Source organism: Carassius carassius, chromosome 7 (genome assembly GCF_963082965.1).
Source record: "Carassius carassius chromosome 7, fCarCar2.1, whole genome shotgun sequence".
Lineage (NCBI taxonomy): Eukaryota > Metazoa > Chordata > Actinopteri > Cypriniformes > Cyprinidae > Carassius > Carassius carassius.
The window spans coordinates 9988792-10003682 of NC_081761.1; the positions used below are offsets into that span (position 1 = coordinate 9988792).

A 14891-nucleotide genomic window follows, 5' to 3' on the forward strand; every position below is an offset into this window, starting at 1 on the left:
TCATGAAATTGTATTATTTGAGTCTCAATAAGTCACTCGGGATTCGGGAGGACGATGGCGGAGCAGGGGACTTGGGAGGCCATGGCCCCAGCCCTTCCCTCGGTCTCTATGGCTGGAGCCTCCGAGGCCACGACCCAAGTCCCTGCTTCAGCCTCTATGGCTGGAGCCTCTACGGGGGATCAAGAGCCATCCCTGGGCTTGACTCGGGAGCAGGAGCCCATCCTGTTCTTGACTCAGGAACAGGAGCCCCTCCTGGGCTTAACTGTGGATCGGGAGCCCTCTGTGGGCTATGCTCTGGGGCTGGAGCTGACATTGGAGCAAGCTCTGGAGAAGCAAGCACTTGAGGGCGATCTGGAAGGCACTTTTGAGGAGCGGGCACTGGAGGGTGCTCTGGAAGGAGCTTACAAGGAGTGGCCACTGGAGTGAGCTTTGGGGCTAGCAGGCTTGCGGCATTAATGTTCATTGGCCTTGCAATATTAATATTCATTGGGCTTCCCATATTAATGTTCTTTTGGCTTGCCACATCAATGTCCTTTTGCTTGCCACATTAACGTCTTTTTTTGGCGGGCTTAGTTGAGCCGCGGATGGCGGCGTGCTTGACTTGGGGACGGCAGGGAGAGGGGTTCCGGATCGGGACCGAAGAATCTCCAGAAACCAGATGACTGTCTCCTTCCAGTCGAGGTCGGTAGTGTCTGGGAGCTCCGTGGGATGATGGAACAACATCACAATGGTTTTCTCCTCGAGGGAGCTGGCGAGGGTGAGCGGCACAAACGCCCTCACATAGATGACCGGGTTATCATTTATCGGGGAATCATTGCTCATTCATCCATATTTCACAACGCAAAAAGGAAAATAAAAGATTTTTTAAAACAAAACAAAAAACAGGAAAAGCTGCGCCGCTTAGAGTTCCTTGGTTGGCTGTTCTATTAAATTACACAGGGATCGAGAAGCAAGGAGACGCAGAAGATGTTGGAGATTTCTTCAACATGGAATTTTAATTCAAAGACGTGGAAAACACAGAAACTCAGAAAACATTTAACAGATGACGGCAAACTCAAAACAGGGAACACTTTAAATACATGACTTGATAAGGGGAGGATGAGGAATACCTGGGACTAATGAAACAACACAAAACACGGAAGTCTAACAATGTGAAATATTAATTGTCTGATGTCTCGTTATGGGTTTGCCCTTTTTAGGGTTAAACACACATTACTTTCTTTCTTATATAGAACACAAACCCCCAAAAAAGTTTTAAAGAATATTTACAATAAATTCACATACATTTCCTTTAAGAAACCAAATAATTTAGTTTTCAAATGACATGATGATGAATAAACAATGGCAGAATTTTTTTTTTTAGTTAATTAACACTTTACTCTTTCTCTCTCTACATTCTCTTTCTCTCCCCAGGGCAGTTCTTGTTTCTGACACATTTTAGCCTTTCGGTCTTACCACTTGAAGAACCACTGTGTTCCATTTATACATGCTCTGTCTATCTTTCTCTCTCTACCACTATTTCTCTCCCTTGATCCCTCTCTCTACCCATGACTTTTTGTGAAAAAAAGGTAATGGACAGATCTGCCCAATTACTGAGCACGTGCCCTCTTTGTCCCTGACCTCTAACTATTCCATTTGACCTCTCAGCATGCACTGTTTCAGGCAGAGACAGAAGAAAGAAAGAGTGTGTGAGAGAGAGGTCTGCATGAGCGAAATCTATTTGAGACTATATATTTGCATTTCAATACAAGGGAAGGTTACTAGTACATATGGTGCATGCAAATATTTGACTCTTGAAGAAGCTGGCTCAAAAAATGGAAGCTGTATAAAATATAATATACCTATATATACATACGTACATATACACACATGTTTTTTCCATTAAATAAAAAAAGTTCTCTAATACAAATTACACAAAGGCTGAATACTTCTGCAGGTCACATCATTACACCACAAGTTTGGGTGAGTACAGGTAGTGAACCAATATTTCATGAGATTTGTTAAAAACACTGAATCTTTCAAGAACAAAATAATTATTTTGAGTGAGTCTTTAGATTCTCTACTTAACTAATTCATTTTAAACACTGATTCATTACTAACAATGTAGTCACTACTGTGTGTTTCTCTGAAACTCATGGGGTGAAACAAATTCAGTTTGGCTTTATTTTGAACTATTTTCATTGTCAGAGCAAAAAAAATAAAGAAATAAAATAAAATAAAAAACTATAAACTGGAAATATTGAGTCTGAAATGTCAATTTTAATGGATTGTTTATATGCAGTGCATCAATCTGAATTAATCCAATTTGTTTTCTGATTCTGAAACTTTATATGAACCCTAAACTTTACTGTCTGGCCCACATTTTAATTTGCATTACAACCAAGTTTGTTCATGTTTACAATTTCCTACTGATCAGATAAATTCAGGTCTACAATCCAATGGAAATTTAATCAGATCAAGCTTGATCAAGTCATTCAAAGTCTTTAAAATTGATCCAATTTGGTTGCATATAAATGTATGTACTGTTTTCCTTTTTTATTTCTGAACTGTTATATAAAAGCAATATCACACATTTGGAATGACTCATCTCTTTCTCTCTTTCTATCACCTACTTCTCTGCAGGTTTAGTGGACTAATGACGCTTGACTGTATTCCTTGACAACTGCAATGTTCTCCTTGCACATCAGGCAGGTCCCATTAAGAGAACAAAAATGGCCTGGCTCTGATGTAACAGTCAGAATTACTTAAATTAAGAACTAAATGCATAGAAATTGATTCATACAAAGCTATTTTATTTAAAATCATTTTATTGCAGATGGATGGGAAAAAAAAGAGCTGGGCTTTCTGCAGTGTGTCAAAAACAGTAAAGTGTGTCCATCAACTGAAAGCAGATTGTCGTAATGCTGCAGACAGCTCATTTGATTATAATGTGATTGAGCTTGTTTTACATGTCAGGCATCTGGTGGAGATATGCATATCCAAACTTTGCTTACAGAAACAAGCAAGAAGGCATTGTTTCTTTTTATAGATGTGTGATTATATGTGTATTTTAGGCCTGTAATAAATCATCTGGAGAAAAAAAATATTGTATATAAGGCTACTAACCATCCCTACAATAACTACTGTACTGTCTAAACAGTATCAGGGCTGCTGCTGGCCAAAAGGGTGCCCTAAGCAGGATTGTATTGTTGTGCCCCCTTCCTCAATTATATATAAAAATAAATAAATAAATAAAATAAAGTGATTAAAGAAATGAATACATTGTATTATTTACAAATTACAATTGTAGCTCTCAACATTTACTGGCTATGACTTTATTATGACGTATTTATTTTATAGTCTCAAGCATTCAGAAATAATGCGAAAGAAAATGAAGTAGTTTTACTATGATAAAACCATGGTTTATTTTTGAAAGGGTTGTGATGTCCACATGTTTTTTGTTAAAGAAATTATGGAGGCTGTGTCATCTATAACAAAAAGGTGTCCAAAAATAAAAGATTAAGTGAAAATGTGAATTAAATGTTTGGCCAATAGCCTAAACAAGGATTTGATGGATTTTGATGATTTTTGAGGATTTGCAGTTACCATGGCTACAAGAACGATTATTTATTTGTGTTATTCATGTTAAAACCATGGCTAATTTTCGTAAGGGAACCTGGAAACTCAGAGAGAATATTAGATGTATCGGTGGTGGTGAAATTATTTCCGAAATTAAAAGTTATTATTAATGTCAAAAAAAAAGAAAAAAGAAAAAAAGTGATACACAGGCCTCATTTAAACCTAAATGATTTACAATTTATATTAATAAATATAAAAAAATTATAAGGTGTGCATTGTAGTTGACACCTAAATGAACACATTACAGTTGTTTTTATTACTGTATTTCCCTTCAAATGCTATTGAGCTTCAAATTTGCATTTGAGCCCCACAAGTTGCATAATTTACATATGATTTACAGTTTATTTTAAAAAGTATAAAAAATGTATAAGGTGTGCATTATAGTTTACACCTAGATGAACAATTACAGTTGTTTTTTATGAATGTAAGTCATTCTCCTCAAATGCTATTGATGTTAGAAAAATGTGTATACCAATATTGCATGTAACTTTAGAGACGGTCCCTAAATTTGCAAACATCTAATGCCCAATGTCAAGCCAACTTTATGCCTTTTTGTTTTTTGTTTTTTTCTCGTTTCTTTCAATTTCTTTTCTCTGCGCCGGATTAGTAATGTCTTTTAACAGGGCATATATGTCCATCCATCAATTATGAACATTCAGCCGCAAACATAAGGTGCGAGCGATGAGGGAATGGTGCGTTTTTTAAATATTTTTTTATTTTTATTTTGAGCAACTGGGATGGTGCCCCCTTGGGATTTCGTGCCCTATACAAACTGCGTACTCTGTGTACAGGTAGTGGCGGTACTGAACAGTATTAGTGAAAATTTATGTATGGGCCACTTAAGGGACTGTATGAAACTACCTACCCTAAGGAAGGTACACACTGAGACCCATAGTTTATAAGTTTTTGTGTCATGTTTGAATGGATGAATATGTGTTTTTGCACGTTATACCTGTGACCCTCAGTTTATCTGTGCCAATACTGATCTCCTCTTCATCAGCAGAGAAGAGAACTCTCTCCCCATCACTACTTCTCACCTCGAACCGCTGACACTGGGCTTCTACCCTCTCAGAGCCTACAGAAAGAGAGAACAAAAGAATAAGGCTTGAGAAACAAGATCATTACAGATATTTTCACCTTTGCAGTCCACATATTAATAATAATAATACAAAAATGAACAATGTATTATTATACTTTATTCAGTATTATGTGCATACAGATAACCTCATTTAATTACATTTGATTTTCATTTATATTTCTGCCTTAGAGGACAGCTGACAATATTGACAAAAAGTAAGCTCACTAGGCTGAGTTAATATTAGAACAGCTGCTCATTGTTTCTAGGGTGTTAGACTTACTACAGTGTCAAATTATAGAAGTGTTTGTATGCTTAATTAATATGCTTAATTAATAAATGTCTTAGAAAAAAAAAAAAAAAGAAAAACCAGATAAACAACCTTAAATCTTGCAAAAAAAAAAAAAATCACTAGAACGTGATCTGGAGAATAATGTCAACATATTACCACAAATATCCCAAACAAAGACTGCATGATAAATCACGTGTGATTGTCATGCACATCTTGTCAGTAAAGCAGGTTCTGTGATCAATAGTATCTGTAAAGCTCCATGTGCTTTCAGATGTAAATTATTAATTATTATTAACGTGATACTGCGTAGCTTGTCAGTTTTAGTGTTGCCATCATTTAGACCCTATAATGCATAAGAATTAGAGAAGGAGCTGGATTTTTGTTTGTCTCATGCAGAGGGGTGATGTGAGAGATGAGAATGAAACTAAAACTAAAACTAAAAACTACACTGTCTCTGGAATCTCAGTAGCTTTTAATGCACTGCCCCAAACAAACACTGCAATGGCTTCACTGACTGTATTATTCATCACAGCTATCATATCTTCCATGTCTTAGGTGACCTTGGAGAGCAAACCTGGCTTTGTTTGTCTGCCTGCATTATGTGTGTGTGACAGAAAGTAAACTTCTCTCTCTTTTTTTTTCCTAAAGCCCATCTCTCCTTTCTCTGCCACCATCTATTGTCTTCCTAGCCCTCTTCATGCATTCATTACCTGTCCCCTCATTTTTTTCAGTGTTTGTACTCTAAGGTGCCCAGCCCTTTCTCCAAGGGCCTTATGGAAAAGATAGCAGTACATTAAAGTAGCCTATAACAATGCAAAATTGGGGATTTAATTTAGCCCACTTTTTCAACATGGCTTTCTTTATATTTAACTATTTACTTTTTTGGATGGTAGCCTACATGTATTCTTGATACATGGGACAACAGCATTTCCATTTTAAAATGTTAAAAAAAAAAAAAAAAAAAAAAAAAAAAAAAAAATTTATATAGCCTATATATATATATATATATATATATATATATATATATATATATATATATATATATATATATACTTTATTTGATATTAACTAATTATATCAAAAATGTGACCTGTCCTCGGACTATACCTTAATACGTCACATTTGTAAACTGTATATACCTTGAACACACCTACAAAACATATATGTCGCCTCACTTTTAAAGGCACATTAGCACTCTTCGTTCAAAAGGAAGAACCTCAATTAAATGTACTTGTTTTAAAAGGTTTCAGAGCTGTGTATCCACTATCATATATTTATGAAAAAGATCTAAAACTTAACGTGATTAACCCTCTGGAGTCTTAGGGTATTTTTGTGGCCTGCACTGAAAAAATGGCAATGGGCAGATTGTTAAATTTGCACAAATGCATTTCGTATTTCCTACATGATTATTTTTGTTTTTATTATTTTATTATTTTAGTCTTGTGCCATTCATTTAATGCTGACGAATGTTCAACCTGTTAGAAATAATCATGTTTAAATGATATAAATTTTGTTGCTGTTAACTTTTGAGAGAACTAACTGAAGAGAGAACTGAAGATGAACACCGAGCCGAGCCAGATAACGAACGAACACGCCAACTGCTGGAGCGCTTCTCGTTCTCGAGTCAAGAACCGGTTGCATCGGTTGTCGGATCACCAGTACACTGAACTGAGAATCGTTTCTGTCAGACGCGTCTGATTTTAGAATCGATGAGCTGATGATACTGCTCATGCATGTCATTTTACAAGAGGAGACAATTAAATGTGTAAACTCTCAAGACAAAACTTTTGCAAATGGTAATCTTCCAGGTCTATGGCAGTTAAAATAGCAAGTAATCCACAAATCACATGCGTGCTGGAAGCCTAGTCAGTACGAATCACGGATAGACTAAGATCTATTAAAAACATTAACTACTGTTCACTAATGAAAGCTCATAATAAGCCTTACTGTTACCATAATAATTGATCACTTTATTTTGTTAAGTTAAGAAGGAAATGTGTTCTCTAAAATCATTAACTAGCCTACCTCTGAGAAAATGTTATTGCTTTAAAACTAATGCATTTTTTTCTTATATTTTACAGATATGAGATTCATCTAGTCAAGTGCAATTTGACTTGCAAATGCTCTATAGAAGTGGTGAGTATTTTTGTCTACTGCAAGTATATTTGATTGCCTTTTTTCTATTTTCAGTATTCCTCTCTATTAGGGCTGGGTAAAAAATATAGATTTCTCGATTTTAATCAATTCTCATTTTTATGAACCAATATCGATTCTTAAATGCCAGGAATCTATTAGTCATCCTGTTTTCAGTTGAGGAATGAATGGAACATTGTAGTGCACATCCCATCCAATAACTCACAATAATCTTTGTGCTTTGTTATTATTGATATGAAACAAAGTCTCAGATTTCAAATTACGTCCGTTTTCTTACTAAATTCAAAAACATAAATACCGTTTTGGCGCTGTGGCGTGAGATCGCTCAGGCTCAGCTCATGAGAAGCACATGATCTTCTCTTCCTCAATAATACCAGTTACAGCGCGAAATAAACATGAATGAGCATTAGGGCTGTCAACTAATATTCTAAATTTGAATATATATTCAAAAAGGTGAAAATTAGAAACGAAGGTGAAAATTAGAACACTATAAAAGAATCGTGTAAAAGCAAAACCCAGTTAACCTTGAGATTATTAGTAGAACAAAATATATGGATATGAGAACATGTACAACTAATAAGTGCTGGGTGGTTTGACCAAAAATGTATATACAGTTTTATTTTTTTTTTAATTATAACGGTTTTCCAGTTTATGACGGTTTAGGTGTCTAAACAAGCAGCACGTGCTGTCAGTGATTTCAGCTACTAGAGGCCGCTCTCACACTGTATAATGAAAACAGAGCCTTCTCAGCCGTGGCAGCAACAGACCCAACCCGGGAAACTTTCATCCTCTCCAGCAGAGGAAGAAACACGGAAAACTATCAGCAGGGATTTTTGCTGATAACCGACTGTTCCACCAATCAACTATCGGTGTCGATTAATCGGCAAAACCGATAAATCGGTCGACCTCTAATCACGATGCATTGCATCCTCAATTTTCAATTTTACTTCACAAGTGATGTGTGCGCGCATGTGCGTGTGTTCACCTATTCGGGAAGTCGCAGTGACATAGTTACATTCCAGTTAAGGTTTCAAGGGAGTAAAGCCTGTTTATGCCATTAGGAAATTAAATTTGGTAAAATAAATGTTTTTAAAATAAATGTTCATATTAAAGCAGTGCTTATTCATCAGTGTATTATGTTACCATTAGAGATGCACACAAAGCTTGCATTTCCAGGTATGTCCCTCTTTGGCTGATTTATTTTCAAGATGGAGGCTCAACATGGCTTCCGCCATTAGAATGATTCACTCATATGTATTTTAAATGGCAACTTATACACTTACGAGAATACTTAATTAGTTGTTTGAACTGTATAAACATTGAGAACATATAATTTTGAAAGAACAAAGTGTTTTTGGCTAAAAAAAAATCAACTTTAACTATTACACAGTGCAGCTTTAATTACTCTTGTCTCGACTCCCTCTGCTATTGTATGCTACCACGACAAAGCACATCAGTACATTATTATTGGTTTTAGTTTATTACTGAACTGATACCAAATCGTCCTTGTCTGCATCGCGTTGCATCGTACAAAAAATATATGTCCATATGCAATAGGGGTGTCGAAATTAATTGTGAGATTATCATTCCACATCGTCACATAGCATGTTTTATTAAGTTAGGTAAAAAAAATACGAATAAAGTTTCAGAAAGCACAGATCCAACAAATCATTCTGTAATTATCCATCTGCCTGTCGTAAGGATGCTGACCACTGCACAATTGGGTATCTTTGATCTAAGTTTGTAGGACTACCATCCACAATCCTAGAACTGAGGTCTAACAGTAATCTGTAATCAGTCATCTGTCTTTCTTGGACTTGTCTGGTTCTCATTATTTACAAGTTCACATTTTTCATGATATCTACATTATTAAATGATTGAAATTGCATTTGTTTGAATATTCCCAGAGCAGTGCCCGGTGTTCTGTCAAATCTCATTTTCAGGGGCGCAACTATCCAGTGTTAGAGGGGTATGCAGCAAAACATTTTGGCGCATATAATATAAATATATATATTTATTTATTTATTATTATTATTATTATTGGGGTGGCACAGTTCAAATTTTCACAATTCGGTTTGTTTCACGGTTCAAGAGTCACATTTCGGTACAGTTCGGTATGTGCTATGTTTATGGAGAAACTATAATTAAAAAAAATATCTAACTACGAGCAACAGCAAAAATAAAGAGGTCTAGTATTAGTTTTTAGGTACAGAAATTTAATAAACTAATCAAATGTAAAACAGCATCGCATATTTGACTATAAAGATTGTTCTTTATTAAAGTTACAAAAGCTTTTTTTTTATTTTATATATTTTTTTTTGATTAAACATTTTAATTATTACAAACAAAAACATATTAAAACAAAAACACAGCACAGGAAATAATTAACATATTCATGAACATGTGGACAATTTACATACAGCATTTCATCATATAATTGTACCTAAATTTAATCCAGTTTTTGTTTATGACCGTTTAATCTTTAGACACTTAAAAATATTCTCCCATTTTTTAAACAGGAGCGATTTACCATTGTGACAATACCTCAATCTTTCTAGAGTTACAACTTCATATATCATAGATTTCCAACTCTGAGTAGAGGGGGCATCACTACCAACCCATTTGACCATTATAGCCTTTCGAGCCAACATTAGGAGAAACTGAACAATCTGTTACAAAAGCTTTTTAATCAAGAGCAGTGAGTGATTTCTTTGTTGTTGCTGTTCGATTAATATAAAAGACTGTCACTTTAAGAGAATCCACTGATACAGTGGCCTACGTTCAGCTGGCTTTGTCTGCTATAGGATACTTAGCAAGACAGGCATTTTGACATAATTTTTGTCAGAATTTGTCCATTTAAATAAAATACTTCAGAGAGAGCTTATATTTGCGCACATTCTGAGGCGCGGGTTTGCGCGCTTAGGATTAGCGCATGCACAAATCTTCCAAATGCACAAAGCCTCCTCTGCCTCTTAAATGTTTAAACTGACAAAGCTTAAATTAGTTTAGTTTAAACACAGATATCAACGTGTGCTGTTTATGTCTCATCTGTGCGTGCGCGCTATCAGCACCCGGGTGATGATGGAATAAATGACAGCTCATATTCCAGTTTTACATATTCTCTGAGCATAGACGTCTCATTTTAAATCCTACCTGTTGCCTTTCACCAGGGGCGGACTGGCCATCTGGAGCACCGGGACTTTTCCCGGTGGGCCGCTAGCCAATGTGGGCCGGCCCACCCGGTACACAAATATATATATATATATATATATATATATATATATATTTTTTTTTTTTTTTTTTTTTTTTTTAATTGACGGAAATCATAATATTACATCTCTTTTCTACGCAAATGGATGAGTGAGTCGATCGCGCAGCCAACAAGCGCGTTTTCGTCTAATTTAGAGAGAGACAGATTCATCTGGTACAGCGAATTTCTCTGAGCAGCAGGCCACTGTATACGTTCACTTAAAACATAACCGACTGTGTTTACGAGAATACTTGCAGAGACAATTATTTTGAAATAATTGTGTGTGTATTTGTTCATTCAGAAGTTACGATACCCAAAAGATGAATTAATTCTTTGTACGCGCATTGTCTGAAATGCTGCTTACAGCGCGTGCTTTGAACGAGTGCGCGCAAGCTTCGAACGCGCGCAAATTGTTTAAAAAAGTTGAATCAGCAAGATTTAGAAACAAGTGAAAACGATCAACTACGATACATTTCACCCCTCCAAGCGAGTGAACAACGCGAATTTTAAATCACTATTCACGATAGCCCGTCGGGAAGAGCAGTGATACATTTTGGAGCCCTACTGCAAAACACAATAGCCCCTGGACGTCGGGCTAGCGATTCTGCGAGCCCTGCACCTCAGATCTATCCAGTTTGTGAACCACTGGTTTCCACAATGTTTTCGTTAAACAAAATAAATGATTATTTTAAAAGATTTACTCAAGAGAATAATCTGTTCACGAATCGGATCATGAACTTATATTACCGCATATTCATGCATCTGTTAACGGAATGCAAAGTGTGAGTTCTAGGAGAATGTTTGTCTCGTGATGAACATGTATCGCTCACTAGGAGTCGCTAAATGAACTTGAATGAAAAAATGATCTTTTTTTTTTTTTTTTTTCAATGGAGGATCAGTTGCCCTATTGGTTAAAATCCCCAAACAGTATACTTAAATATCAAATAAATAAATTACATCAAAACAGGGGCGTTTGCGTTTTGATGTGGTGGGCTGCTGTGGGCCAGAAAGTCCAGGGCCACTTTTTGGTCCCAGTCCGCCCCTGCCTTTCACCAATCACTTATTTAGCTGCTGTCTCATCCATTGACATGCCATCTCCTTTTCCCTCTTTCTTTTTCTATTTTTAGCCCCCGAGAGCTTTTTTGTTTTATCCATCTTTTTCGAGTTTCAACAACAACGCACTAACGTTACTGCTGCTTACTCAGCACTCACGGCGCCTCACCCACTCGCGAGGTTCTATGTCTAAATTCTATGATGGAATATTATGAGGGCACCGGCGCCTGTTAGTCCTCTAAAATTGATATATATATATATATATATATATATATATATATATATATATAACTTTTAATATACATGTTTATTTTTTATTATTAAAAAAAAAAAATTAACCATCGCTTTGGCGGCCCCCATGGTGCGGCGCCCCTATGTGCCGCATATGGCGCATACCCACTTTTTGCGCCACTGCTCATTTTGTCTGTGCATTCTGCAGGTTGATGACGAAGCCTTCATCCAAAAATCCACAGAGGGGACCACAGTGGGAATCTACATTCTCAAATTCCGTGACAGATCAGATGACATCGGGATTGTTCTGGAAGGCCAGAACATCTTGCAAGGCTTGGACAACTTTGCGTTAGCTACGGCAATGCATTTTGGTCTTATGTATGCCTTAAATCTCAACTACCCACCTGAAATGAAAAATACATTTGAGGTACTGCAGAAGATAGTCTTCTGTTTTTTAATAACTTGATACTGTTCATTTACTTCTGTAGCACATACATAAAAATGAGTTGTACTCTTAAAAGAAATGCATGAATTTGACTTCTTATGATTTTAAAATTGAAAACAAAAATGTCACAGTATGCTTTTGACAACTTGATACTGTTCACCTTTTCCTCTACACCTGTTTGATGGTGTATTTGTGTTAATGTTTGTTTTGTTGCAGTTACTGTATGAATGGTTATTACTGTTCACCTTTTCCACGACATGTTTGACTGTGCCTTGACTGTGCCTAAAAACTAAAAATGTTAAATCACTTGAATAAGGCAATAAAACACATACAGAACATTGGGTCGAGGGACTTTTGAGAACTGGAGCTTGTAGCCTAGAATTTTTCGTTCTAAATTTCTAAATTAACTTCTATGAATCTTGATGACTTGGTTTATTACAAACACACATATTTTTTGCTTTACAAGATGGTATTGGATTGGATTGGTGTGGATTACATGGTGTTTTCATTAGCAGTTTGCACTCTCATTCAGACGGCACCCATTCAGTGCAGAGGATCCATAGGAAATGATGAAATGCTAAATGTCCCCAAGTCTGGGGGGTTAACTAGCAAGTCTGAACATATTTAATCATGTAAACAAATTCATTTCTCTTTTCAAGCTGTCTATATTTCCAGTTCTGTAGCCTGTTTTATCCCATGTCTCAAAAAGCAGAGTTGACAGTTATTTCAGTTTGGGATCTGAAGGAGCCCCAGATCAACATGTCTTTTACAGTTCTTTTACTCAGCAGGAAGTTGTTGTTCCTGCTGTGCTTATAAATCTTTTCACAGACCTAAAGAAACAAATGTAGAGCACATCTTCAGATTTTGAAGTTATATATTTTTTTCTTTTTCTTTTTTTTAATACAAAGAGATTTAGTGTAGGATTGTGCTAAATATATAAAGAAACATGCTGTTCATTAATTAATTGCTTATTCTTTCTCTTATGTTTTATTCTCTTGTAATTAGGAATATCTGTTTCATATCAGTGAAAGTCTCACATCATTTGATCGCTTTTGAGAGGAAAAAACAATAACTGAAAAAAAGCACAAATTATGTTGAATAGTGATTAAAGACGTGCTGGAGGATAAGGCAAGTCTAATTTTGATTATGCTGATGAGACCAAGAGGAGAGAATTCTAATACAGTGTTAATTTATACTCATATTTGATTAATCCTCTCTTGACCATATCACTGCACAGCGGTGGCCAGAGATTTGCTCATAGATTCACTACAGAACATGATTATTTTTAGAGAGGTTGTGACAGAGGCTCTCCACAGGATTATATAGGGACAGATTTGCTTCTTTCTTTCTTCGTTTACTATATGTTTTCATTTTCTTTCAGTCAAAAACAGCTCTTATAAATAAAGTTTTGAACTGTGAGTTTGTGTGATATCCAAAAGACCAAGATGTCTGTGAATTTAACAGATAATTAATTTACTGAATTAAAATATTAATTTCACATGGCCCAATGGGGTCACTGCACGTGGCTGTAGATTTTTTACAAATTTTTATTATTATTATTACTATTATTATTATTTTATTTTTTATTTTTTGTAAATTAGGGAGATTACATCATAAACTATGATACATTCAAAGCTTCATTGTAAAACCTCTAAAGAAGCTTTAAATGTAATTATTACATGACCAAAAAGGCATTCAGTACAGTCTTTTATGAACCACTATGGCCATTCTAATAGTTATAGAATTCCAGTAGTTATAGTGCTAAATGAGAAATGATATACAGCGGATATTAATGAACCACTCTTGAATATTAATTGATACTGATTTACCCCTCATCAAAAATTAAGATTGATGATTAAATGCTGTTTTGAGGTTGGAGGAAATGTCAGTTTTCCCTCTGAGTGAAATGGAAAGAATAAATGACCTTGTTGTGGAAAATCACATGGTGTGGTATAAATTGAAGAGCTGCTTGTTTTATTTGACAAATAATGTAAAAAAAAAAATAAAAAATAAAAAAAAATTACACAGACATTTTTTATGTTTGTCAGTTGAATTAAAAAACTAACTTGAAAGCATTTAGTGTGATCTGTCAAGGCCTTCCATGGCTTAAGATGGAAATGCATTACAAAGGTGTTCTTACAACAAGCCCAATGCTGTAGAATAGCAAGAACTCTGGTACTGCAGCTTTATAATGCATTTCCATTTCTATTATTTATCTATAAGTAATTATTATTATTATTATTATTATTATTATTGTTGTTGTTTTAGTAATTATTTATTTTAAAAAAAAATTTGAACTGAATAACCTTCATCGATAAAAAGGCAAAATAGGTGAATTTTGACTGCCTGCATTAATCAGAGTGTGTGTGCATGTGTCTGGGTGTGGTTTGTGGACAGTGTAAAGAGACAAATAATTAGAGCTGTTGTCATCATCAGCAAACGGAGCCCTGAAGACTGATGCGTGTATTTGTGAGCATTAATCTCCATATGTCCTTTAGGTACTCTCTCTCTCTCTCTCTCTCTCTCTCTCTCTCTCTTCTTGGAGAGTTTAAGCTCTCTACCTCTAAGCAGCAAAGTGGCATTGCAAATGATGATATTCATTTAAAACTAGCAATTTATTCTGGCTAAATTAAACAACATAAAACAGCACATTAAATTTCTAAACGTTCCCCTACATGCATGCACACTTTGCCAATGTATTCTTATAATGATTAATTACTTGGAACTAATCACAAATCACTGGATCTTTGGTGCTGTGAAACTTATAATTGGT

At 35.5% G+C, this 14891-nt stretch overlaps 1 protein-coding gene across 1 annotated transcript in view; it reads right to left on the reverse strand.

The window, feature by feature from the left end:
* The window catches only part of LOC132143510 (zeta-sarcoglycan-like), a 340116-nt gene that overhangs the window by 52408 nt on the left and 272817 nt on the right, over nt 1-14891 (reverse strand). The window contains exon 5 of the mRNA XM_059553779.1: nt 4571-4693. Within this exon, the coding sequence (XP_059409762.1) occupies nt 4571-4693 (123 nt within the window). The remainder of the gene's footprint in view (nt 1-4570; nt 4694-14891) is intronic.